General features: G+C 37.8%; 1 protein-coding gene across 1 annotated transcript in view; it reads left to right on the top strand.

Moving 5' to 3' along the window:
* Nucleotides 1–242: 242 nt before the first annotated feature.
* Nucleotides 243–27,885, top strand: part of LOC121861027 — a 45,807-nt gene continuing 18,164 nt past the window's right edge. The window contains exons 1-7 of the mRNA XM_042358507.1: nt 243–491; nt 8,458–9,239; nt 11,517–12,015; nt 12,817–13,002; nt 14,429–14,633; nt 15,958–16,178; nt 23,505–23,684. Of these exons, the coding sequence (XP_042214441.1) occupies nt 9,103–9,239; nt 11,517–12,015; nt 12,817–13,002; nt 14,429–14,633; nt 15,958–16,178; nt 23,505–23,684 (1,428 nt within the window). The 5' untranslated portion in view covers nt 243–491; nt 8,458–9,102. The remainder of the gene's footprint in view (nt 492–8,457; nt 9,240–11,516; nt 12,016–12,816; nt 13,003–14,428; nt 14,634–15,957; nt 16,179–23,504; nt 23,685–27,885) is intronic.

Genomic DNA, 27,885 nt, shown 5'->3' with positions numbered 1-27,885 from the left:
CCTTACCCCACAATATCTATATTCTACAGAAGAAATAAACTATTATTCGTTATTAATTTTCGACAACATTAAACGGAATTTGCATAAAAACACGTACTGCACAATGTGCATCGATCAGCGGTGAAGAGGATGAAAGAAAAAAAAGGTAAAGTAAAAGATTTCTTCCTCCTCTATATCCGCTTGTATTAGTTACCCAATAAATTTGTACATCATACATTTTCTGTAATCAAAAACGTACACAGACAATCAGACTCAGTATGTTGTTGACCAGTGGAAGGAGAGGTTTGAAAATGTGACTTATGACCAACTCAGTAATTAAGGCTGTTATAATATTTAGACGCCACAAACTCTGATCAAGGATTATATACGAACATGACTTCTGAAGATCCTTATTATAATCGTCGTGTAAAAGGAACAGAATTACGCCGGTTTAGGCACCGCTTTGCTCTGGGGATACTGGCCCTGTCAGGACTGATTGGGACTGGCATTCAGTGAGTTATTTTTTTATGATATAATTCTTGTGTGTTTGTTATTATGGTTCTGTTTTGGGTTAATATTGACGACTGACCTGCCGACGAGTTATTTGAGTTAGTGTTTATTTTCCCACTATTTTCACCAGTGAGTTTTTATATGATAATCATTTGTTGTGTAAATGCTTCGTTTGGTATACTGTATATTTAGACGCCTAATGTGCTCACTACTTTGTCTCCTCGGTGGTAATGTGGCGGTTTTATGCTAAGTTTAGGTTAGGTTGGATTGGGTAAAAAAGAACATTTGCACTAAGTATGACATTTGTCGTCTATAAAACAGGGTAAAATTCGTTTTATGCACCAACGCTATTTCTAATTAAAAACATATTATTCTTTTTTTTTATGTGCTTTCTTCAAAAATGAAAATTCGTTTCCTTGGGAAACTAATAGTTTTGAAATTCCCAGAAAACTACTACGGTAATTTTCCATGGAGACGAAGGTTAAATTTGGCAGAAAGCACATATAAACACACCAGAAAAATGTTTACCTAACCTTACCTTACCTTACCTAATCTTACCTAACCTTACCTAACCAAATCTAAACTAACCTTACCTAACCTAACCAAGAGTTGAACCTGTAGTTTTACATATCTTAGACTGCGCACGGCACATGGCAGATTATTATTATTTATTTTTTATGAGATTTTCATTTAAATAATAATTTCCAGGAGGGTTTGATGTTAGTTGAGGACGTATATAAGGTAAGATTGTAAATAGATAGCATGTCGTAGGTGATACTGGCTAGTGCATTTAAACGAATATTAAGGTAAAACAGTTTTATGTATATGTTAGGTTAAAGTTAAGGTTAAAGCTAGGTTGGGTTAGGTTAGGTTAAGTTTAGTTTAGTTAGGTTTGGAAAAAAATGCACAAACTATGAGCGTCCTCTTTAGAACACGTTGAAATTGCGGTGTTTTTATAATCGTTTACTATGCTAAGTCGCTGGTGGGTCAGTCGTCAATAATTACCGTTTTTTTTATTTTTTAAGTTTAAGTTCAGTTGAGCGACAATGAAAAATATTTTAAAATAATTCTTTCAGCAGAATCCATTTTAAGGTATGATTTACAATTTCTGTGACTAATGGCTGTGAAGTGGAAAGCAGAATACCTAATGTTTCTTGCACACCTAACCCACCTAGTTTCAACTAAATGTATTTAAAATTATTCTTCCCCCAAGAAAATTGCTTATCATGTGCAGGAACTGCAGTTTTTGTATATTTGTTTTTCTGTATTTTTTTCAATAAACGAGGGTTAATATTTAGTAGTTGCCAACAACTAATGGACTTTTGAAAATGGGTTTTTATAGTGTAAATCATCATGCTAAATACAAGTATGTCCTTCATTGCCATCAGAAATGAGCCATTGTTGAGATACAGTATTGAAAAAAAAAGTCAAATGTCAAAAAATGTAAAAACCTAACCTAACCCCTAATGTGTAAGAAACTTACCTTAAGTAAGAGATACAGAAGGATAGTGATGCCACTTGAATGAGAAAGTGGTGTCTTCGTTAGTGTCCGTCTTTTATCACGGTACCATGCATGGCGATCTACACGGTATTGACACGGAATTACATCTCGGACACTTTACAAATGAAACAAGAACACCGTGAGCCCTAAAAATGTCAACGGCTGCTGCGTCCAAAACATGCTGAATAACGTGCCAGGAAGCCAATGTACAGTCAGCAAAAAATATCCTGCATCCCTTTGCAACGATCACTAACTGAGGCCATGTTAATTTGGTTGTGTGATGCAGTGTATAACCGGTATGATGTATTTTTTATATTACATATAGTTAATACAGAGAAATTAACATGAATCACCCACGTAAATGAGTGTTGTTCAGAATTCTTAGTCTGGTGTGTTATATTGTATAACACCATAAAGGTGCAGACATTTTTTTTGTTGGCTGTACATCCTTTTCACACAGACTTCATCTTCCAACTGCCCGCGAATCGAGACTTGTGCTGATTGATGCACGAATATTAGGTTACATTGGCATGCGCTGATTTGCGTGCACGACTATGATGTCACATCACCAATCATGCTGATTGGCCGAATATTGTAAAATGAAAGTTAAATCACTCGATAACTTTAAATTTCCGACAGAAACGTTATGGTATAATTTTCTTTTTCTCTGTTTCTCCCTATACAGTATATGACTCAGTATTTAGTTAGGTGTTGGCAACTACTAAATATTAACCAATGATGGACCTATGTGAGTTTATGTTTGGTAAGAGTTTATGACAGCACTCATTAGTAATTTCGACTAATGTTGACGACTATTTTTATGTTTATATTTGGTAAATTTATTGTTTCGGTCATGTTGCGAATTTTAGGATTTTAAGTTTTGGAATCACTAGTTTAGACAATTGTAAGGCATTTTTCTTCAAACGCATTTCTGTCGGAAATTTATAATTTTCCGAGAATTTTAATCGATAAAATTACCAACAATATTACTTGTTTAAAGTGGGTAGGGCTTTGAAGTAGAGGGAAAATGTGAGGTAAAATACTAATTTATATATATATATATATATATATATATATATATATATATATATATATATATATATATATATATATATATATATATATATATATATATATATATATATATATATATATATATATATATATACACAGTATAATAAAAATATTAAAACTTTTAAAACTTGGCCTAATGTTTCCTAAACTTTAAAAATCCTAAAACTATAAAAAAGTTTACCTTACTCATGTTTAGTAGGTGATGGTGTTGCTTTCGGTTTTTATTAGGTGTTTTTGGTGCTCAGATGAGGAGGGATCCATAAACTCGAAAGTGATTCTTAACATTTTTACAAGTTAGGAAAGGTTAGGTAAGGTTTTGAAAGGTTTGTTTGGTGTTACTTTAATATTTTACCCCACATTTTCCTTCTACTGTACTTCAAAGCCCTGCCCACTTTGAACAACTAATGTTGTTGGTAATTTTATCAGTTAAAATACTTGAAAAATGTAAATTTCTGATGGACACACTATAAAAGAAAAGTGTCTTACAATTATCTTAACTACTGACTTCAAAACTTAAAATCTTAAAATTTGCTATATGACTGTAATGATAATAATACTGTACTTTATATTTTATTTTCATCAGTGAGTTCTGTTGATGATCATTTTGGGGGGGGGGGATTGCTTCCTTTGGTAGATAATTAGGCGACTAGGCGCACACTACAGTATACGTACTTTGTTTGTTTGTCGGCGGTACACGGCCAATCATCTCCGATCAACGCCAGTTGCCATTGTATGTTTATGAGCCACAGGGACTGGGCGGCTGCTCTCACGTCCACAAAAAAACATAAAATTACACCATTTCATAGTAAGTTCTTTCTGTTTAATATGCATGGGTGGTCAAGAGGGTGGAGCCTCAAGGCTAGGAAGTTAGGTAAAGTTAGGTAGGTTTCTTTGGTTAGGTTGGTGTGATCTTCTAACAGTGCTAATGCATATTGTTTTTCTCATCAACTAAGGTTAGGTTAGGTTTAATTTAGAAATAACCACTTTTTAACACGTTTGCCAAAACTATGGCTATGATAGTGTCCACTATAAAACACAGTGAAATTGCAGCGTTTAGTTGTCAACAATTACAGAAATGATATCAAATTAGTCGTAAGGTTGGACTACACTCGTCAAGTATTGTCAAAAACTTGTTTCTTACCTTGAATACACACACATAAAAGCACCAGATACAGGTGCAGAATACGGCAGCTGTAGGAGGAACATTGATGTATTTTATTATGGTAGCTTAATGCACATGCATGGTTGGGGGACTATACAATGATTGTTATTAAGATGGCCTTTCTGTCCAACCTAACCATTAACAACACAGTCTGTCAATATGGCTGCCATACCTATATCCAGTGTGATTTTTGGCATGTGGCTGCCATACCTGTATCCACTACGAAAAAAAGGGGGTAAAATTTCACTTGTTGCCACAATGGGGTAAAAATCAAAGTTGAAACTAGGTTTTTCCGAAAGTTTTGATGTGTTATGTTCTTGGTGTGTACTGTCAGGCTTGAACATATACAGTTAACCCTCGCTTTACGCGGTCCCACTTTACGCGTTTACGCGGTACCCTGCCGAAACCGGAATGCTCACTTTCCGCGGTGTGTGTACCCTTTTACGCGGAGTGGCGCGAGCTGGGTGCGCACAAGGTCGCCCAGTCATCAAAACATTACCGAGCTCTTCACCCGCCACCCACCACAGCCGGCCCAAGTCAGTGATAATGATAGTGAGGATATAGACTTTGAGGGGTTTGACAATGAGGCCCTGCAAGCCTCTGTGGTGGATAGTGATACAATTGATACAAGTGATACAGGTGAGGGCCAATAATAATCTGCCCTCTGCCTTGGAACCAACCCCCCATCCCCGTGTGCCCAGCCATCTTTTCTACTAATGTAAGTGTTAAAAAACCTAATATTATTGATATTTCTCTTAATTATTAATTGTGTGTGCATACCATCATAAAATTAAGAAGTTATTTTTACTACAACGTAGGTATTGTGTCTGAAAAAGTGGAGTTTGGGGGTCGGCCCGGTCTCTATTTCAATTAATCCCATATGTTATGTTGTTCACTTTACGTGGGCCGCCATGGGTTCAATTGACCGCGTAAAGTGAGGGTTTACTGTATAATAAAATGTTAAATATCTTGCTTAAATGTAATTTGCAACAGAAATGCCATTGAAGAAAAGTGTCTTAGAATTGTCAAAACTACTGATTTCAACTATAAAATTCCCAAGATTTGTTTAGTGGGAACAAGTTATGTTTATATACCTGAAATCATGCCTCTAATCTTCTCAGCATTCACTTGATAGACTCATTCATGGAGAAACCACTCAGACAGAGTGGGTGGTCTGGATCTCTCTCTAGTCATAAGATTGTCTGACTTAAACATGGCAAATAAGCAAATAAATAAGAATAATAGGGATATCTCCATTAGCCAGAACAATTGGTGCAGAGCACTTCTGGGAATGAGTGATTTCCGGGTAACGAGACGACTCTAAAGGCCGGAAAAAAATCCCTCATCCCGGAATTTTCCAGGTACATGTAACGGAAAAATTTTCTCTGAAATAGCACACAAAATCATCTCATGAACTCAGAAAAATATTCCCCATTCCCGGAATTTCCGGAGAAAGCACCCGATTTTTATCTCTCAAGCCCTGAAAAAACTCCCGTCCCTAGAATTTTCCGAGTACTGGGAAAATTTTCTGGGAATTTTCCAGAAAATGTGCGTCTTGAAAATTTTTTCCCAAAGCTGGAATTTTCCGGAAAATTCCAGCTTTGGGAACGATTTCTGAGAGATCAGTTCTGACTATTGGAGCGTTTCAGTTAAGAGGGATTCCGGCTAATGGAGATATTATTTACTGTACAGTATGTATATTGTACTCAACTATGAAGGGTATGAAGAATGATGGTGGTCTAGGATGTTGGTTGGAAATTAACATCCGCCAGATGCAACAGATTGGCCTTGCTCTGGTACAGTAAAGCCTCGAATAACGACGTTAATGTGTCCTCCAATATTGCAGTGTAAGGTGAATCGTCGTATCGCGAATCATTAATTACTATTAAAATAAAGCAATAATAATGAGATGTGTTCCCAAGTATGACCTTTTCACATCTTTTGTGTGGCTTTTTACCCTCTTTTCCCCCCCAAAACAATACAATTAATGAAAAGTGCAAACTATATTCTTTAAATAATGTTTCTGAATGCACCTTATACAATATAAATGAATAATAACATGGTCACACAAGAGGAGATGGGACGCCATTGCTTTCGTTTGTGTTTACAGCCGGGAGTCCTGGACGATAGTTCTACAGGAGAAAATGAAGAAACTAAGACCCTGGTTGTAGCTGTAGTAAAATTAATGTAAAAAAATGAATGTATATGTTTTAACTAATGGCATTTAATGTTAATAAATGGAACAATAGAAGTAGCTAACCACTAATGGCAAAGAAAAAAAAGAGATATACAGTATTGGGAACGCCAACATATACGTGTGCATTTAAGGATACCGCGTCATTTTTCTTTTTAAGAATTGTACACAAGATTCATTATTGTTTATTACTGAATATGTATTTGATTGAATTAATTTTTATATATGTGAAATGAACAATGTAATTCATTAATAATACGTAGAATATTAAAACACACACGAGGAGAACAAGACGGCATTGTTTTCGTGAGTGACGATGGTTCTACATAAGAAACTGAAGAAAATAAGACCCTGGTTGTAGCTGTAGTGAACTTAATTGAAAAAAATTTAATACCTGTATGTCTGTTTTAAGTAATGTTATTTAATGTTAATAAATGGAACACTAGAAGTAGCTAACCACTAATGGTAAAGAAATAAAGCTAGACTATTGGGAACGCCAACGTATGAACAGTAAGTGCACACATGTGAAAACATATCGTCATTTCTCTACATATGAATATGAAAGCAACACTTATTTACTGTTCATATATGTTTTAAATAATATTTACGAATGTAAAACAAAAATTTTACTCACCAATGGTGGTAAAGTCTAAAACATAAGGACAGCCAATGAATATTGTGTGAGTTTTTACTCAGATGACAATGTCATCAGGTTCAGCTCCGGCTGAAGCTGTAGCTTTCCATAAAGCTGTTGCTGAAACTGTTACTGAACCTGAAGTTGATGTTGAAGCTGCTTATGATGCTGAATTTGATGGTGTAGCTGAAGTTGATGGTTTAGACCTTCGAATAATAAAGCTGTCGAAAGAACCTTGCACAGCTGCTTTCTTTTCTCATTATACATCCTTATGTAGAGGTCATTTGTGTTTATTTAAATTTTAATGCTTTTTTCTGTTAATGGATCCACTTCAGAAAATATGTTCATTGCTTGCTCCATATAATATCCACTGACCTCTCACCTTTTTCATATCGTTTTAACACATCTAGTTTCTCGGCTAAGTTTATACACTTTCTGTTAGCTTTTGAAACAAGACTACCATCACTTGCTCTCTTGCTCATGTTGAATAGGGATGCAAAAATGCTGTGAGAAACCTGAGAAAGTTTTTCTCTTGTTCCTGATGGTGAAAACAAAAGGCCCGCCAAGCTCCGACTGTTGTTTACCATTCATTAGCAAAGCAGTTTCTTTGCGCAAGGCGCTCTAAATTTTTTATACAGTAATTTCTTTTTTTTTATAATACATATCGGGATTTAGTTGTTATTTATATGAAAATGCAATTTTATTTAATTTTTATTATATTTTGGTCGTAAATACTAATGAAATAAGGACGTAAATTGAATTGGGTCCTAAATTAACTAGGGTTTTAAAGATGAAAAGTTGTTGGTCAAACTGTTGTTATCGGAGGCTTTACTGTATTTAAAGAATGTCTAATTTACTCTCTAGGGTAAACTGTCTTATTCTTCTTTGCTGGAGTGTCCTTAGGCAGAGACACTTAGAGAACATTTTGGTGGAGCCATGGTGAGAAAGCAAGTGAAGTTTTTGTTTGTGGTTGTACTGAGCACTAGCATGGGTACGCTACCCGTAAACTGTAATGGACTCAACCGTTGGCCTGCTGGGAATATCTCCCCGTTGACTGTAATGGCCCAAACAAAGCGTTTTCTACCTGAATTCGTTCTTCTGAATTTTGCTGTGTTAGTCCGGCTCAACCCTCGTTCGAACGAATCTTAGCCCTGTGTTAAGCAATACCAGGTAGTAATTAAAAAAAAGTGTTCAAGTGAGTCCATGATGAACAAGGGGGTCAATGTACTGTACTGTACAGTATTGTGCTTCATCAAATTTACCTTATACTGTACTGTACTTTAACTGTATAATTAGATTAAATTGTTAATGTTACAAATAAGCTTGTAAAGTAATACCCTGTATGTGATACAGTTTATCTCATAAACTTGGTGTCTACAGTACTGTGTGTTTTTCCACTGCAGTTATATGCCGCATTCACAAGCTGCAGCCCAGAAGATCAAAGATGGGGCCCTGAAGGACAGTGAGGTTGTTGAGGATCATCGTGAGTTAATGGGCCGCTCTTTAACTCAGTCCTCAGAGACCATAAGAAAGAACAAACAGAAGCAAGAGGACCGTCCTGTTTAATGTTGTAACATCATCAAAGGAAAAATAATTACTTTTGGCTACTTATTTTTTATTTATTTTTTTTTCGTATCAATAACATTAACATGTTAAGCTTTTCATTTGATTTAAGGACTTTGTAGAATTTTATGGATGATATTTTCAGTTATATGATAACTTGATAATCTCTGAGTACTGTACTACTGTACACTCCTTTGGTGGTTGATAACATGTTGCATAAGTTATGAAAGGAAATGCATTGTTTTATCTGAATAATAAGGCATAAGTTGTTTTGAATTTTACGTATTGTATACAGAAAAAATGTGTAGCTACAGTACTGTATTTTTTTAGTGGAAATGAACTTCTTATATGAGCCATTGCTAATGTAAAATAGTATTGGCAAATTAATTTGTCCTGAATGTATATATTTCCTCCATTTCTACAAAAGAATCAGTCTTTATTTGAACATTAGATGTATCTTGTAAATAAAGGAAAATTGTAAATCAATGAGCCCCAAAATGAGTGCTGGTAGGAGTATTCGCCTTTCTCGCAAGAGAAAACATGAAGTGGATTTGCCGTGTGTGTCGGGTTCATCTTTACACGATATCACTGATGACTTTCAAGATACTGCCATTGTCTTCAGGTAAACAAAATATTAAAATTTACAACTTCATTACTGTTTTCTAAGATTAAAAATCTAAAGAAACTAGTTCAAATTTTTGTTGGACTAAAGTTATTGTACTGTACTTTGAAGGTCTGCCAATAACCTATGTACAGTAGTAGGAATGCTATGCTTTTCCTCTTGTAATTTGGTGTTGGTTCTCTATTGGTACTCATCATTGGGCACTTTCATATTCACCTATTTCTTGGCATTTGTGGGATTATAAAAGATTTTGCTGACATTCTGACAAGTGTCCTGTTTTGAAATTAATTATTTGATTTACAAGGAAGGTAAAATATATTAAGCTAATCAGGTACGGTCTCGTTCAAGATTCTTCGAACACTGCTGAAGACAGCTGGCAACTCAAGGCCGTTTGTTTACTATTGTGCATAGTAAAAATTATGAATGAATGTAAAATTGTATCGGTGATTGGTTACTTAGTTCCCTGTTGCTTAATTAATGGTTGGGCTTTGTTGTTTCATATTATATTATACTACGTACTATAGTAAACAAACGGCCCTGAGTTGCCCGCTGTCTCCAGCAGTGTTCGAAGAATCTTGACTGAGACTGTACATAGTCTCATTTACTTTGGCATTTGCACCCATTCTCAGGTTAAGATTTGCAGGTACTGTACTCACATATCTGCTGCTTGGCATATTGCAGCAGCAGTTGTACGGAAGATGTTAGTTGCAAGAAGGTATTATTAACTGAATGCAGTACAGTACAGTATTGTAGATTAATGTTTTTGCTGTGTAATAGGAGACTGAAAGTGGCCAAAAGTACAACACCTTTAATACATGTAAGATTAATCAGAGTATTGCCCAGGTCCCTTGTTTTATAAGTACCATACAGTACAGTAATTCCATCACCAGCCACGGAGGTTAGGGTTTAGAATTATCAAATGCGTAGGGCAAAACCATGGTTGGTAAGGGCTCTATTGGATGGGATATAAGGGTTTCTCGGGAAGTATCTCTGGAGAAGCGTATACTGTAATACCTCAAGGCTAAAACCTAAGCTCAAGGTTTAAAATAAGTGCAGGGTGTTTACTGTATTTAACAGTCTACCAGCTAAAGCTGAGGAATTGAGAACAGTCTGGGTTTTAAAATAACCCTTGACAAGACTTTTAACAGATAATAGAGGGATCCTACACAGGCTACTGGCCTTCTTCCTTTGGGATGGCCACCTCTAGTTTAGGTGGCCATGAGGTAAATAAGGTAAGAAGACATTTGTTCTTGTATTTAAATGTATTACAGTTTTGTGTAACAGTACACTGTACAGGTACTGTATTAGGAAAGTTTATGAAAAGCAATGTAAAGGAACAGTCTCCCCTTAACATACTTGCTATCATAGCAATGCTGCTCTCCTTAGCAACCTAAATATGTATATGATATTTTTATACCCTTAAGGTTTCATTTGCAAATTTTTTGAGATCATACGCATATGGGCAGAGAACATACACCTAGAGCTGGGCCTATTAGAGTAGGTTTGTACCCGCTCTATAAGTCTGGCAGCCACCCACACTTCTCAGTTCCCATATAGTACCCCAAAGTGCACACACTTTTGGAAGTACCATGTGTCTTTGTCTTTATCTCTCCTTTTATGTGAATACAGTTTATTAGTGAATATACAGTTTTAGTACTGTACTGTATATGGTAATTACCGGTAGTATTAATTTTTCGTAAAGGGAAATTATTTCTGTATGTATACAGTCCATATTTTTTCCTTCCAGTTTAGGTAACATTGCACCATTACATCTTTAAATTACTAGCTGTAGTAATAAAGATTCATAGGTACAGTACCATTAAGAAACAAAATATCAATGTTTCATAGATATATACAGTAAGTTGAGCCTTACCTTTCATTTATTTGTGTGGGCAGGCAATGCATAAACACTCTCCATTTCTTTCACCAGACAGGACTGTACAGGACTATACTGTATAATAGATTATCATACTTTTCATGGTTGCCTGTATTGGACAGTATTAATAAATTTGTGAATTAATTATTGATTGTATTGGGTAACAATAATGTGATAATTGTACCATATACAATAATTAGAATTAAAGGGATGAATATTACAAAAATATGAATGTTGAACGTATATAATACAGCATACAGTAATGTCTGTAATTATTCAGGTCACTTCTTTTTTACATTAGTTTGGTACAACAAATAAAAAGATCAGGAACTGGAAATAATGAAAATGGAACTAATTTAATGTGGTATGTAATTATATTGTTTTTTCAAATTTTATTTTAGGCTTCCAAAGAAGCTCAAAGCTGAAAAGTCTACTGCTCCTCCAAGGCCACGTGGTAGACCTTCGAAGAGAGGCACGGGGAAAAATGTGCAAAGTGAACATATTTTGTGTAAAGAAAAAGAAGGCCCAGATTTACACGATAACAACGATGATTTTGTTGATCATCCAGACCTGCCATGTGTGAAGACAGAGACTCAAACTCTTGATACCCAAGATGCTGCTGCTGAAGACAATAATTTTCTTTTGGACTTAGAAAAATCTATATGTTCTGAATCAGAAAAATTATGTCCTTGTTGCAAACATATTGTTCCTTGTTCTATATTTTCTGATCATTTTAAACAATGTTTGCAGAAATTTAAACTAACAAAGAGATGCTCTGAAAATAATTCATTGGTTGTAACAGCAAGTAAGGCCAAGGAAGATGATGACCAAGAAGAGACAGAGTTAGAAAGGGAAAAAAAAGACAAACCACAAGTACTTCCATGTCCTGTTTGTATGAAGGTACGTATATTACAGTGTGCAGTACAGTACTTGGCAAGGTGCTCATGTGTCCTCAATGGCTCAGAGTGTGGGTTCATAAAAAAAAAATTGTCAGGTAAAGAGCTGTCCAGGGTTTACAAAAGTGTGTACTCATGTACTGTAGCTACATGTGATGTACAGTACTGAGAGAATGGGTTGTGGAAGATTTGTGAAATGGATGTACAACTCCAAGGTTGATTGCTGGAGGGAAATGGAAGATAATGTAGATGGAAGGGTGGGGTGAGAATTCATTTGAAGTGAGGGGGATGGAGGTCCAGGAAACAGCAGTGTGGGAATTATAGGAGAGCATAAAGTTGATTGTTTTTTGGATGACAAGAAACAAAAAATGTGTTTACACCACTGGAATGTATTTCATCTAGGTTCCAGCCACATTACAAAGTACTGTAGTGGGAAATAGGTTTTAGAAGTGAAAAATACAAGAATAGGTTTCATTCTTGTTTATTATAATTATTTTATTTTTATTATTTATTTTATTTTTTAATATAAAATTCAGAGTTGATGCCAATCTCATGGTCCCCAAATCCAGTGATCAAGGTCAGTCTCAATTTATTTTTTCTTAACTAGAAGAATGATTCAGAAGGTTGCCTCCATGGCATAGAGTATCGTTTTACCTGAAGGCACTTATTTAACTTTATTTACTTTTATTTGATGTCTTACACTTTTGGCCAAAGGCTGCATTTGTAGTTGTACTGTACTATATTTACAATAAACTTTGCTGTATAATGATTCACTTATTTGTACATCTTTCTAACATTTATTCAGTCTCAAAGGTCCAAAGTCCAGCGTAGCTCCCACATGAAGAACTGTGCCCAAACTCACGGATTAACCTCAGAACAACTTCTGATGGCCTCAAGATTACTAGAAAAGCAAGTTGAAGAAAGAAGCCAGTTAGGACTTCCTCTTTTTGTGCAGCCAAATGATACCGGACAAGACAGAGGAACAGGAAAGGTAGGAATTGTGCTGTTTTCGTGTTAGATTCAGCCATTTTTCATTTATGTTCCTTTTAGTATGTGAGACATTATTAAATAACCAAGAGAAGCACATATTTTTAAGACTAAGCAGTAGCAGCGACACTTAGGAATATATAATAAAGAATACCGGGCATATCCTTTACAAATTACATCTCTTGTGTTATAAAATGCAATTAAAAAGTGATTGAGATTAGGAAAACTATGTACAGTATTTGACCTTGGTAGTGTTGGGGTCCATTTCCCTATGCCAAGTAATATGTTGCTCAAAATTGTGGCTTTTTCACAGGGTAAAATCTGTATAACTAACCCAGTGGTCAGGATATTATGGCATTGAATGTTACAGAGTATTTCAAATAAATTCTTTGTTTAGTTCTGTACATAGACTGGTGGTGGAGGAGGGATGGAAACCCCTAGTGGGAGAAACTTGATTGCTCCCCACATGCCTCTGTCAGTCACACTGTAACTTGACAAAATATTGTTTATTGTTATTTATTAATTAATAAAGATATGTTACTGTAATAATTTGAGCTTATTAACCCTTAAGCCCTGGGTTAGGGTGCTGCTGGCAGTACCCCCTTCCTCCCAGGTGAGGGGATAAATTGAGGAAAAAAAATGGCGGAAATAGGCGGACATTCTGGAACGTCACCCGGGCCTAAGGGTTAATACCATTACCCTTCATATGCAGTAATATACTATTTTACCTTATTATTCAGCTTGACTCTTAATGTTTATGCAAATTACTGATTATATACTGTATTTTTTATGGTAGTACTGTATTTAATATTTTATATTATCAATGATAAAACATACACCATAAGAGGCTGATCATGCAAGAATATATAATAATAAATGTTGGAGGATGTGTGTATGTGATGTTGAGGTGTGTTCCTGACACACACACACACACACACACACACACGGGAATTAAGACAGCATGCATCCAGTGAGGGTCTTGTGTGACTGCCTGGAGGCGAGATAAACATCAGCTGTTGAGGAACACTTGGCAACACCCACACCTTTCTGCTTTCTCATTCCATATTTTAAAATGTTATATAATATAATGTTGAAGGGATACAACTTTGCTCATTTATACTTAAACTTATCACACTCTCCTTAAAATACTTTAGCTTTTGTTTTTATTCAAGACATCTTCAGGTTATGAGACCCACTAATCCCCCACCCAAGAAAGGGTGACCTGACATTCCATCCCTGTAAATTTAGTTGCCTTTGAACATGTCTTGAATAAAGACAAAAGTTAAGGTGCTCCAGTATATACTTAGTTGACTGAGAGCTCGATTTGTAGGAAATTTCCGTTTAACGAACAGGGGTGGCTTGAATTAATTCGTTAAATTGAGAAAATACTGTACATGTACACTAACATAAATCGTGTATGTTTTCTTTAGGCAAAAGAAAGTACAGCAAGATCCATTAGAGCAGCCAAAGCAGACCCAGACTTGATGATGGCCTTGGCTCTTTCACGCTCTGCTGCTGAAGAGCAAGTTGCGAAAAGAGCTGCCAAGGAAGAGAAGTTACTTGCCCTTGGGTTAGACCAGATTGTGGATGAGGACAGAAAGGCTCAGCCCATCATATTTCCCTCCCCAGTAAAAGGTATGCATATTAGAACAAGGTTTACTATACAGGTATGTAAGTTTTGATAGGCTGTTCTTGAAAAATATATTCCTTGTCAGGTCACATGAAGCTGGATAAAAATAAATGAATATAATGTGCAAAGCAACAGGCATAAACCAGATGGATGTTATGCAGCCATGTATAGAAAGGGAAACATCATGACAATCAGAGTAAATAACAGCTGATGGAGGGACAGTGTGCTTGTCTTGAACACAGTCACCCTGGTGCATCACATTAACCCTTAAGCCCCGACTTAGGGTGCTGCTGGCAGTAACCCACCCCCCCCCTCCCTCCGCGTGGGGATAAATCGAGAAGAAAAATAAACTTTTCAAAAAATAAAAATAAATAAATAAAAAAAATGGCGGGAAATAGGCGCTAGTCGGACGTTTTGGAACGTCACCCGGGGCCTAAAGGTTAAAAAACCTGCATGAATGGGGGAAAATATAAATTATGATTAAATCAATTATGGTTAAGCAGCTACAAGAGAAGTATCTGGGAAAGGAGAGAAAGTTGAACCTTGTATTTGTAGACTTAGTGAAGGCATATGATAAGAGTTTTCCAGGGGGGTCAAGGAGTGTCTGGTACAAGTGGTTATGGCATTGTATGAGGGCTTGAGAAACTCTGTAAGAGTACAGGTAAATAGTGATAAACTTAAAGCGAAAGTAGGTGTCCACCAAGGGTCTCACTTGAGCCCCCTTTTGTTTATCATGGCTTTAGAATCACTATTGCTAAATTTTAGAACTGATCTGCCCAGGGAGGAGTTGTATTCTGATGACATCAAGTGTTGATAGTATTGAAGAGATAGTGGGGAAATTAAAGGACACTTTGGTGGCATGATGCAAAACACGTGCAATATACAGATACTGCAGCACAAAATACTGTACTGTATCACTCCGTGACTATAGACTGTATCCACGCACTGAGGACTGCAAGGTGGGAAGCTGCATACCCATGCCACGCGTATTTGCGCCTCTCTTACGGCACTTGCAATACCACACCACCGCCCTGCCAACCCAGTGATGATGTATGTTGATGGTTGCGTTATTCCAAACATAAGTCCACATAAATGAAAAAAAAAGTTATTCTAAAAATGACGCAAACCAAACCCGCATAAATCAGGAGGTACTGTATCTGTATTCTGTATGGGTATGTAAGGAAGGAATTATATTAGATTTATTTGTTTAAGAAGAAAAACTTGGGTTTCTTTTATATTAATATTGAGTTCAAAGGCTCACTACCTAGATTTTATGAGGATACTTAATGCTTCATTTAGACTTAAGTGGAAGTTTGTTTACTTTAACAGAGAGTCACCGAGCTACGGCAGGTCACCCAAGGGGTAAGGGACGAAAACGGCGTGGCAATTTTCAGAAGACAACATTAGCTATGCGTTCTGTTGAAGAAAGGGAGAGACTTATTAGTGAAAAAGTTGCATCAATATTATCCTCTGAGGATACTCCAATTGTTAACTGGGAAAACACTTCAAGTTCAGGAGCCAAAGGTCATCTCTCACAGTTTAAGGATAAGGTAAATCCTATTTATTTTTTGTATATTAGAGTAGGTGATAATGAATTTCACAGGGTTTTAGGCAGGAATTTAAGAAAACATGTATATATATATATATATATATATATATATATATATATATATATATATATATATATATATATATATATATATATATATATATATATATATATATATATATATATATATATATATGTTGTTTAAGTCTAGTTACAAGACTAGACTTAAACAACATAAATAAAGTGTTAGGACAGGCCAAGAATCCAATGCTCTGTTCGTTCATTTGAGGGATAATAAACATTGCATTGACTGGGATAATGCCTCCTCAATATTACCTTGTAATTCAATTGACAGTAGGAACATTATAGAATCTAGTCTCATTAAACATACCGAATCCGTTAACATGAATTTGAGTAATGGTATGTACAAATTGGACAATTTTGTAATTAAGAAGATTTGTAACCAGGTGAGAAGGTTGGGTCAGTTTTCCCTCTGACCTGACTACCGACCGCTGTGGTGCTTTTGTAAAGATTAGTAGGGTCATTACCTATACTTGACCTCTGTGGACTTGTTCTCACCCTCCTCTGTATATATATAACTTGTTCTGCACTTCTATTTTAGTCTGTACTCACCCCTGAAGATGTGAATTACACGAAAGCGCTTGGGAACTTTGTGTGTTCTTTTTCCTTGTGGTTATCAGCATATACCTGGATCACGTGCACCTATTGATTTATATATATATATATATATATATATATATATATATATATATATATATATATATATATATATATATATATATATATATATATATATATATATATATATATATATATATATATACACATATATATATATATATATATATATATACATATATATATATATATATATATATATACATATATATATATATATACTATATACGTTAATTCAACCCACGGCGGCCCGCGTAAAGTGAGAAACACGTAAAGTGAACAACATAACATATGGGATTAATTGAAATAGAGACCGGGCCGACCCCCAAACTCCACTTTTTCCCGACACAATACGTACGTTTTACTAAAAATAACATCTTAACTTTATGATGGTATTCACCCACACATCATATACAGTGGGGTATGCTATAACGAACGTAATTGGTTCCAGAACCTCGTTCATTATAAGATTAATCCGTTCCAGGCCCCCAAATACAACCGCTTAACACTGAAAAAATTCTGTGGAAAATGTAAAAAATACGGTACTTTATCTTACCTTAGTGTTATTCAGCATGCAGGTACCCCTAAAGACTGGCACATCACTATCACTTCCACTGGGAGTCTTGGCTTTAAGGTCCTCAAACAATTGTTTAGCCTTCTCACAAATTATAGCTTCACTAATGTTACCACCTGCCATTTCTTTCTCCTTTATCCACACTAAGAGTAAATTTTCCATCTCTTCAATCACATTACACCTTGCTTTGCTAAGTCTAAAGATTCCCTTAGCCACTTGCACAGTTTTTAACTCCTCTTTATTCTTCAAAATCGTACATATAGTCGATTTAGCCATCCCATATTCATCACTAAGTTTCGCAATGCTTCTTCCATTCTCACGTTTCTTTATAATTTCTTTCTTAGTTTCAAGGGTTATTAGCTTTCTCACTCGCTTTGGACGACTCATTGTTACAATTGTATACTTGTATAACAAAATAGTTATACAAATAACGCGAATTTCCACATCAAAAGACGAAATTTCAACAATAACAGTGGTGCACTGGCTACACAATGAGACAAAGATGGCGCCTGACGCTCTTGTTGTGGGTCGCGGTACAACAATATTCATGCGCCAGGCGAAATAGTCCCGTATTCATCCGCGTTCGTTGTAAGAGTTGCGTTCGTTATAGCATTCTCAATTTTATAGGTAAAACCGTTCGTTATAGGAATATTCGTAGTAGGATCCGTTCGTTATAGCATACCCCACTGTAGAAGGGAACAGTCAATAAACTGAAGGTTAGGTTAGAAAAAAACAAGGTTGGGGTTAACACTTACGTTAGTAGAAGAGATGGGTCGGCGTACGGGAATGGAGGCTGGTTCCGAGGCAGAGGGCAGGCTACTGGCCCTCAGGTGAGTCACCATCACTGTCATCCACACTTGTCAGGGCCTCCCTGACAAATCCCTCAAAGTCATCATCACTGTCTCTACCTCTGTCACTATCACTGGCTTGGGCTGGCTGTGGTGGGTTGCGGGCGAAGAACTCTGTTATGCTTTGCTGACGGCTGGTGTTTATGTTGTCGTGATAAACCTTGATGTAGGGCTCCATAGTCTGCAACAGCTGGGTAGTGAAGATTTCATACCTGTTTGCGTCAGGGTCGTCGGAAAGGAGGAGCTTGGCTTTCTCGATACACTCGATGGCACCCCTAACATTACTATGGGATAAGCGGCGTTCTTCTTGGGATGACGCACCACCTGCCTCTTCACTGACGTCATCATCATCTACCATCTCGTCGGTAGTCACATCAGGATCCCTTATCACCTCCAGGATGTCGTCGTTGGTGGTCTCGGAGAAGCCTGCAGCTGTAACACTCTGCGCAGCTTCTCTGGCAAGGTCCACTGCTACTGCAACAGTCTGAACCTCACCAGTCACAGATTGACTCTGCCTAACGGCCGGAATGCCTTGCAACACATGTCTCCATGTGTGACGAACAGTTGCTACAGACAGCTGATCCCATGCCTCCACCAAGAAGTCCACAGCTTTCTTGACGTTGAATATTCTCCAGAATTGTTTTAAAAGTACTTCTTGCTCTGCCAACTGTTGATCCTCGTCGTCTTCGCTCTTGCTATCGGTGTTGGTGTCACTCAGGTTACGCAACTCTTCCCTGGTGTTGGTGTAGTCGTTCAGGAGCTTGAATTTTTTAGTAGAGAATGCAGCTTTTACATTACAGATTAACTCTTGGTCCATGGGCTGTAATATAGACGTAGTGTTGGGAGGAAGGAAGACCACTTTTACGTTGGGGTGACGATCTAGCAGTAGGGGCGAGTGTCCTGGTGCGTTGTCCAGCAGCAACAAAATCTTGAATGGCACATTCTGTTGCTCACAGAATTTCTTCACATCGGGAACGAAACAGTCATCAAACCAGGAGAGGGACAGTGTAGAGAACATCTACGCCTTACGTGCGGTCAGCCTGTGGACATTTAGCTTGGTCATGTCCATGCTTGCGTGCTGTGTGGATCACTGATAACTTGAGCTTACAGGTACCGGAGGCATTGCTGGTAAACAGGACAGTGATGCGCTCCTTCTGCAACTTCCGGCCCCGAATCTTGCTGGCATTCTTCACAGCGAAGGTCTTGGAAGGTAGCTTTTTCCAAAAAAGACCAGATTCGTCCATGTTAAACACCTGGTCGTCGGTGTACTGTCCTTCCTCCATAATCTCACGTAAAAACGTAGGAAATTCCCTAGCCGCAACACGGTCAGCACTAGCTTCTTCACCACCAAGGTTGATATTGGTGATCTTGTTTCTCTTCTTAAACCTCTGTAACCACCCAGAGGAAGCATTAAAGGGTTTGGGCTCTGTAATTCCCATCTTTCGTGACACTGCAGCATACAGTTCACGTGCGTACTCCTTAACTGAGCGCGTGTCCACTGCCATGTTCTGTCGCGCCTGACGCACCAAGTAGCTCACAAGTAATTTTTCCGTCTTGAGAAGCACCTGGTTGTGGAAATACTTGATCATAGAAGCACCTGTAGACTGTGTGATGTTCATGTGCTCCTTTATCTTGGCTGCATCCTTCTTTATCGTCCGGATCGTAGATTCGTTCACACCATGCTGGCGCGCCAAATCAACCTGTCTTGTTCCTTTCTCCAACTCTTGGATGATCTTGTACTTCACCTCGTAGCTTAAGGAACGTCGTGTCTTCTTTGGCTTAGGGCGGCTGGGTCCAGGTAAGGAAAGGTTTCTCTTTGGGGGCGGTGGTCCGGCGGAAGTTATTTTACAGAACAATGGAGGCACGTTTACACGGTGTGGCCTGGAGGGATGAAACTGCCGCGGCTAGGTCAAGCGTCGTCTTTCCTCCCTCCTTCCCGCGGGTGGACACGTCATATTACTTTAAACCAATCACAGCTAGCAGCGGAGGGAGGTAAGGATGCATGGCCCAATTACAGTCCGATACGTCATATGACGTCACTGATAACGCAACAAAGAGACACACTGCGCAACCTACTCGCACCGCTTACACAACATGGCGGATGGCGGGAGTGATGGAGGGAGGTTTGGATCCAAAAATGGTGCAGCTCGCCAGCCGCTCTCCGCGTAAAGGTACACGTACCGCGGAATGTGAGCATTCCGGTTTCGGCAGGGTACCGTGGAAACGCGGAATGTGGGACCGCGTAAAGTGAGGGTTGACTGTATATATATATATATATATATATATATATATATATATATATATATATATATATATATATATATATATATATATATATATATATATATATATATATATATATATCTATAGATCTATCAGTATATATATATATATATATATATATATATATATATATATATATATATATATATATATATATATATATATATATATATAGTCATGATAGATAGATAGATAGATAGATAGATAGATAGATAGATAGATAGATAGATATGATAATATATATATATATATATATATATATATATATATATATATATATATATATCTATCTATCTATCTATCTAGATAGATAGATAGATAGATAGATATAGATAGATAGATAGATAGATAGATAGATAGATATATATATATATATATATATATATATATATATATATATATATATATATATATATATATATATATATATATATATATATATATATATATCAGATTTGTGTCAATTGAACCCATGGGGAACACTTAGAAAGTGAAAACGCGTTAAGTGAACAACAGAGCATATGGGATTAATTCCAATAGAGACTGGCCCGACCCCCAAACTCCACTTTTTCAGACACAATACCTATGTTGTAGTAAAAATTACATCTTAATTTTATGATGGTATGCACACACAATTAATAATTATGAGAAATATCAATAATATTAGTTTTTTTAACACTTACATTAGTAGAAAAGATGGCTGGGCACACAGGGTTGGGGGGGTTGGTTCCGAGGCAGAGGGCAGATTATTGGCCCTCACCTGTATCACTTGTATCAATTGTATCACTATCCACCACAGAGGCTTGCAGGGCCTCTTTGTCAAGCCCCTCAAAGTCCATATAAGTCCATATCCTCACTATCACAATCACTGACTTGGGCCGGCTGTGGTGGGTGGCGGGTGAAGAACTCGGTAATGTTTTGATGACTGGGCGACCTTGTGCGCATCCTGCCCGCGCTGCTTCCCGCGTATATGAGTAGATGCACTGCGTAAAGTGAAAGTCCGGTTCTGGCGAGGTACCGCGTAAATGCGAAATCGCGGAAAGTGAAACCGCGTAAAGCAGGGTAATACTGTATATATATATATATGTGTGTGTCACCTGTCCCTCTATTCAGGGGAACTACAGTATACATGTTGAATGTGTATTTATAAAATTGACCCCTCCTGTATTACAGATATCTCCCTGTTTACGATGGGGTTGCTTTCCTGAAAACCCATTGCAGGTCGAAATAACGCATATCATGATCATATAACATGGGGTTCAATGGGATATGTTTCCAGCCAGTCCGACACCCATATGTTTCACCGAAAATAAAATTCCTACAATAATAATACAGTACAATACAAGGTGTGAACTAAAAGTTCCCGGACTGGCTTCGTAAAACCTTTCTCTTAACAGATATCGAATTAAAATCATCAGCAGTTACTCACCTTGGGTATAAGTTGTTTACTGCATCGATTTGGCGGGAATCTGTGTCACCAACCGGCCATAGTGGAGCTTTGTGCGAGTGTCTGTACCAGCCCATCTGCTAAGTCGAGTCAGTCCCCACACAACCCTCGAGCAATGCTGTGCCATCAGATTTTGCTTCAGACTTGAAAAAATTGGTGCAGAAACCCATGAAATGACCAAGGAAGTCTACAAAGATGAAGCAATGTCCAGGGCTCAAGTTTTCAGGGGGCACAAATGCTTCAAAGAAGGGTGCACTTCCTTTGAAAATGAGCTTTGTTTTGGGTAGCCTTCCACTGAAAGAAGTGAGGAAAATGTCCAGAAAAATGACCAACTTGTCCATGAAGAGCGTCAGGGGACCATCTGCGAGATTGCCAAGCAGTTGGACCTTTCATATGGAAATGTTAACCAGATTCTGACTGACGACTGGCAATTGGCTCCTTCACCAGGACAATGCACCTCAGCACACTGCCCTCACTGTGAATGATTTTCTGGCAAAGCACGGCATTCCAGTTGTCTCCCATCCCCCATACTCTCCAGATTGGGCCCCCTGTGACTTCTGGCTGTTTCCCAAGTTCAAGTTGAACCTCGAGGGAAAGAAGATCATGGACAGAATGGAGATCCACATAGCAGGAGGTGCTCTCCAGTCTCACCAACAAGGACTTCCAGAAGTGGGAGGAGGGGATTCAGTGCTGCATTGGGGCCTCTGAAGAATATTTTGAGGGTGACTTAAAGTTTCATTGTAACATCTTGAAAAATAATGATTTTATGAAGACAGTCCGGGAACTATTAGATCACACCTCGTATATATAAAATACAATTGAATAACACCACTCGCCACATTATTAAGAACAATTCTGGTCATCACATGTCCCTTTCGAGGCTAAGGGGACTCTTGATGGTGGAGTGGAGACGTCACTCTGTCTCCCACACAGCTTCTCAATGTCAAGCCTTCCCAGACATTTTCAAAGTTACACAAAAACAGCAAAAGCGCCTGTCATAAAAAAAGTGAACGATGATAACTTACAAACATCATGTTCACAACAACAGAGGCAAGCACTTTACAGTCACCAAAACAGAGTACAATGTGAATGTTAATGATGTTCTTACACTGTAAGGTAAAAAAACAACAAAAAACCCACCGATGATAAGTATTGTAACAACACCGAGACTGATAATCGTTGAGCTACACGATCATGGCTGTGTGCGATCACCATGGAGCAAACCCTGGTACAGTAGTGCACTGAATAGCTGTGTGGCGGCATGTTGGTAGACCGCAGCTGTCAAGTGCAGCAAGAGATGTGTTCCATATTCTGCGCGTCAGCGATTTTGGCTGGACGATGACCATCGTTCATGCAGATTTATTTGTTTGAACCATCGTTCAAGTGAAATATTTTAGATAGGGTGATCGTAAATTGAGGGATATACCTATAATTATCTGTAGTGAAAAAGGTGTTTTCATAAAAATTTCTTGACAGGATTGCAGATTATGGGATGCTGCTCATAGATGCACTGATCACCCTCTTGAGGAGTTCTATGTTCCTGAGCTTGAACCATACATTAAACCAAAGAAAGTTGAAGTGGGAGGACTTTTAAGAAGCCTTTCACAAATTCCTGGACGTTTGAATCTGACTTCTCGACATGCAGTGAGTGATGAGGTAATAACCCTTCTCCTTTCTTGCAAACACTTTCCCCTTCATTAATGTATTACATCTTGTTTAACTGAGGTACTTCATACAACCCAGCATGTATGATAGAGTTTGCAAAGCTTTTATTAAATTTCCATTGCAAAAATAATTAGAGGAGAAATGTAAAGTTGTATTTATTTTATATATTTTTGCCTGAATCAGTGAAGAGCATGGAATTGCATGATTTTTTGAGAACAATGTACTGATGGATGATGCTGGCTTGGTTGAAGCAGTGAGACCCTCTTTTTATGGGCATTTCATTGTGGTACACATCTTTTCAGAAGTGAAAATCAATGAATGGTAATACATGAATGGCTGTGTATTTACTTGCTCTTGTTTCCAGTCCCCTGCATTAAGCAGAAAAGGCTTATAATCTGTGATGGAATCCTATAGAGTCTTGCATATCCAGTTAAATTCTTGAATAATTTTGGGGGCACCATGCAACTTGCTTGCATAATTCCCAACTCAAATTCCCTTAAAATGTTCTATATTAAGCTGCAATTTGAAGATCTATGTTTAGCAGAAAAGGTATGTGCAGGGAATATTTGTGTAGGACCTAAAGTTAAGCATCAACCCTTCTCATATGAGGTTACCAATTCAAAATTGATGGAGATGACACATAGGATGCTAACTTGTATTGTGATGTTAAGTTGGAATATGAAATGGTGTTTATTGTGCAGAGTGTAGAGGGATTGTTAAGTTTTGCTTTGCAGGTTTAAAAGTGGATGATACAGTAACCCTTCACCAACTCGGACCAATTGGGGGAAACAGCAGTCTGAGTAGGTTAGAGTCTGACCTAGGTCTGAGATCTGAGGGCAATTAGTCTGAGATAGAAAGGAGAGTTCGGGTCTGCCCTTGGTTCGAGAATTTAAGGACAATAGAGATGGAAGGGAAACTTTGCTTCAAGTACTTTGAGAGATGTCAGTATAGAAGGCATTACATAGATACAATCTAACTAAAAAATGTTTTATAGAAGAGTTTAGAGAATATTCACCGGCTAATCACGTGGACACAGCGGCCATATCACGTGTTCTGTTAAAGAGTGTTTTGAAATGATGAAATTAGTGTTAACGTGAGAAAAATTGGTGTCTTAAGAATTTATTAATTTATTCTATTCCTCGCTGGTCATTTTCCTAATTTAACAATGGTACTGAAGTGTATCTTCTTTGCCGTTAGTGTAAAAACATTAATTATGTCTTTAATGTTTCGATTCTTAGAGAAACATTAAATGTTTTTAATACTGTTTGTTTTGTGAAATAAATTTTAAAGGTTTAATAAATAAATTAAAAGACAGTTTTTACGCTGATGAAAACATAGTTCTACCCGCCGTCAATAAATGCCAACACGAGTGGTCGTGCCATCTGCTGATTACGTGAATACTGTTAACTACAGCTTTATCATGTACAGGAGCACCTCGACTTACGACCACCCGGACATACGTCCGCCGCAGTCGTATAAAATATTTTTCAAATTACATATTTTCGAGTCCCAACGTTAGTGATCGCGCTGTGTACTGACAAAATTTTCGTTTGTAATTCCCTTTAAAATGGCTGGCAAGCGTAAAAGTGAGAGTTCTCGTGGTGCTGAGAAGAAAAAGAGACACCCACTTTAGATTTTCTATGTACAGCTCCTCGCTGACTTACGACAGGGTTAGGGACCCAAATCCAGGTCGTAAGTCGAAATGGTCATAAGTTGAAAATGCTTAAATAATACATAGAAAATCTAAAATGGGTGTCTCTTTTTCTTCTCAGCACCACAAAACTCTCACTTTTAAGCTTGCCAGCCATTTTAAAGAGTTACAGACGAAAATTTTGTCTGTACTGACGTTGGGACTCGAAAATACGTAATTTGACAAAATTTTGGTACGACTGAGGCAGGTCGTAAGTGCGGGTGGTTGTAAGTCGAGTAGGTCATAAGTCGGGGAGGAGCTGTATTATTTTTGCATTTTCGACTTACGACCTGGTCGTCAGTCCCTAACCCCGTCGTAAGTCGAGGACTGACTGTATTTTGACTTGGGTGACAATGCATTGTAAACTAATGAATAATTATGTGTTATAATGTAAATAAGAGAAGTAATTAGTTAAACATGTATAAGTAATTGTTAATGAAAAATACCCACTTAAGATATCAATGAATAAAACTAACCTTAAAGTTATCATAATGTGCAATTACAAGGAGACCAATAATGAATGTGACTACACATCCACAGACCTACAATATATCCACTAAACATCCACTTCATCTCCATTAAACATCATATGAGGCGTACCGCATCGTAAGGTGTATTCAGACCATCCGGGCAAAACCCGTTTTTTTTTTGTTGGAAAGCACTATTTACGGCGTAGCTCTATGCGATGGTAGTTGATAAGATCTCATTACTACACCGTAAGTAAGGTTGAAAGCCCTTTGGAAATAGGGTAGAACATCAATTTGTGGCAGACAGGAAATTATGGGCTTGGCTTTTGCGTAGTAAGGTGCTCTCATCCCGTCAGTGAGTGAGTGAGAGGAGTGGGCAGCCAATCACAGAGGCCAGCTTACACCCTCCTCTTCCGTCTCAGCCAATGACAGTGAGCGCTTGCTATCTACGTCACGGCCCCTCCAGCGGGCGGGATCTACACTATGATATCGATTAAAGTAAAAAAAAGCCATAAGCGGGTGGGAGTTTTGTTGCTTCAAGTCAACATTGCAACAATCCACGCTATCTACCATCTGCAAGTACAGTCCATGTATTAATTGTTTCAAATATTTACATCTACAGCAAATTATAAAACACTAGTTCACTAAAGATAAAAATAAGACACATAGCATTACACATGATTATTTGCAAATCTTTCTATCGGGATTAATCAATAACTGATTCTCAAAATTATGGCTGTCCAATCAGGATCTTTTAGGCCTAAATATAAGACCAGCATGACCTACCGAAAGTGAATACGTTCAGCCACTTCTCCCTACAATCCATTGCAGGGATAATGAACGGGCTGAAAATATATCCATCCAACACTCTGATCACTTTCTTCCTGCTCGCATTGGGTTAGGATACAGATCTATCTGGCAAGTATCTAAGGCGGGGGAATGACCCACAGTTCACTTCCTGTAAACTCTGTAACTGTCCCAACACTAACACCCTTCAACACTATTGCCTTGACTGTCTCACTGTCAGGGACCTCCTACCACAGGAAGAGTCACTAACCACTATATGTCACCACCTACTTATTCGTAATAATTTAGATTTAATTCTTGACTGCCCCCACTGCATTGGTGGGTGCTAATTCTCATTGTCCTTAGATCATATCAATATTGTCTCCATCTCACAAGTCACAGTGTGCCCTGCGAGACATGAGTACCAATGTATTAGTGTCGGACCGCATGGTCTTGTGACTAGGCTTGTCACCCCAGCATAACCAAACACACTCACAAGTAGCAGATGCAGGTAGTGGGGTGTTACTTGAGAAATAAGTCACATAATGTTGGCAAAGACCTCAGTAGCTACATTCCATCCCTTGGACATGCCAAGTAGCTATCAAGCTCCTTCAGTTGAGGAGTTTGTGGATGATTGTTGCCTCCATAGTGACTGAGTGTGACTAAGACTCACCGTGAACTGTCCCTCTAATGGAGGTGTGGTTGTGGTGATGTCACTTTTCAATTCTAATAGATGAGTGGCTGAATTTTTTGCACCACGTAACATCTGGTGGGTGCGGGGAGAGGTGGGGGGGTGCAGTGGTACTTAGATATTTAGCTTAGTTATTTAGGCAGAATTTTAAATATACTCAGTCTCACACATATGAATAGATACAGGCTTTATATCTAAGATGGAATTATGTTCAGCATTTTAGAATCACAGCATCTTTGAAATTAATTTTAGGTACAGGTATATGCAAAGAGCAACTGAGGTCTAACAGGAATATGAAGCCCTTGAAGGAAAAGTGGGAAGAAGAGAGGGGATTCAGGGGGGAGGGGGATAAAAGGGTGGCTATGTGGGGTGGGTGGTCAAGTTGCTAATGGACACAAGAAGATAAAAAGGAAAGCCCGCTGTCATGGCCACTGCCACCTGACCTGACCTGACCTGACGTCACCTCGCCTCGTGAGACCTCTAGGTACAGCATGTTCTTAAAATTTGCCGGGGTTAGGTTCTCAAAATGGCCGCGAATTGCGAAATCCGTGAATAACA

This window comes from Homarus americanus, unplaced genomic scaffold (genome assembly GCF_018991925.1).
Source record: "Homarus americanus isolate GMGI-L3 unplaced genomic scaffold, GMGI_Hamer_2.0 scaffold40248, whole genome shotgun sequence".
In the NCBI taxonomy this organism is placed as follows: Eukaryota; Metazoa; Arthropoda; class Malacostraca; order Decapoda; family Nephropidae; genus Homarus; species Homarus americanus.
Note: the sequence above shows the minus strand (reverse complement) of the source record. Positions and strands in the feature narration are given on the sequence as shown.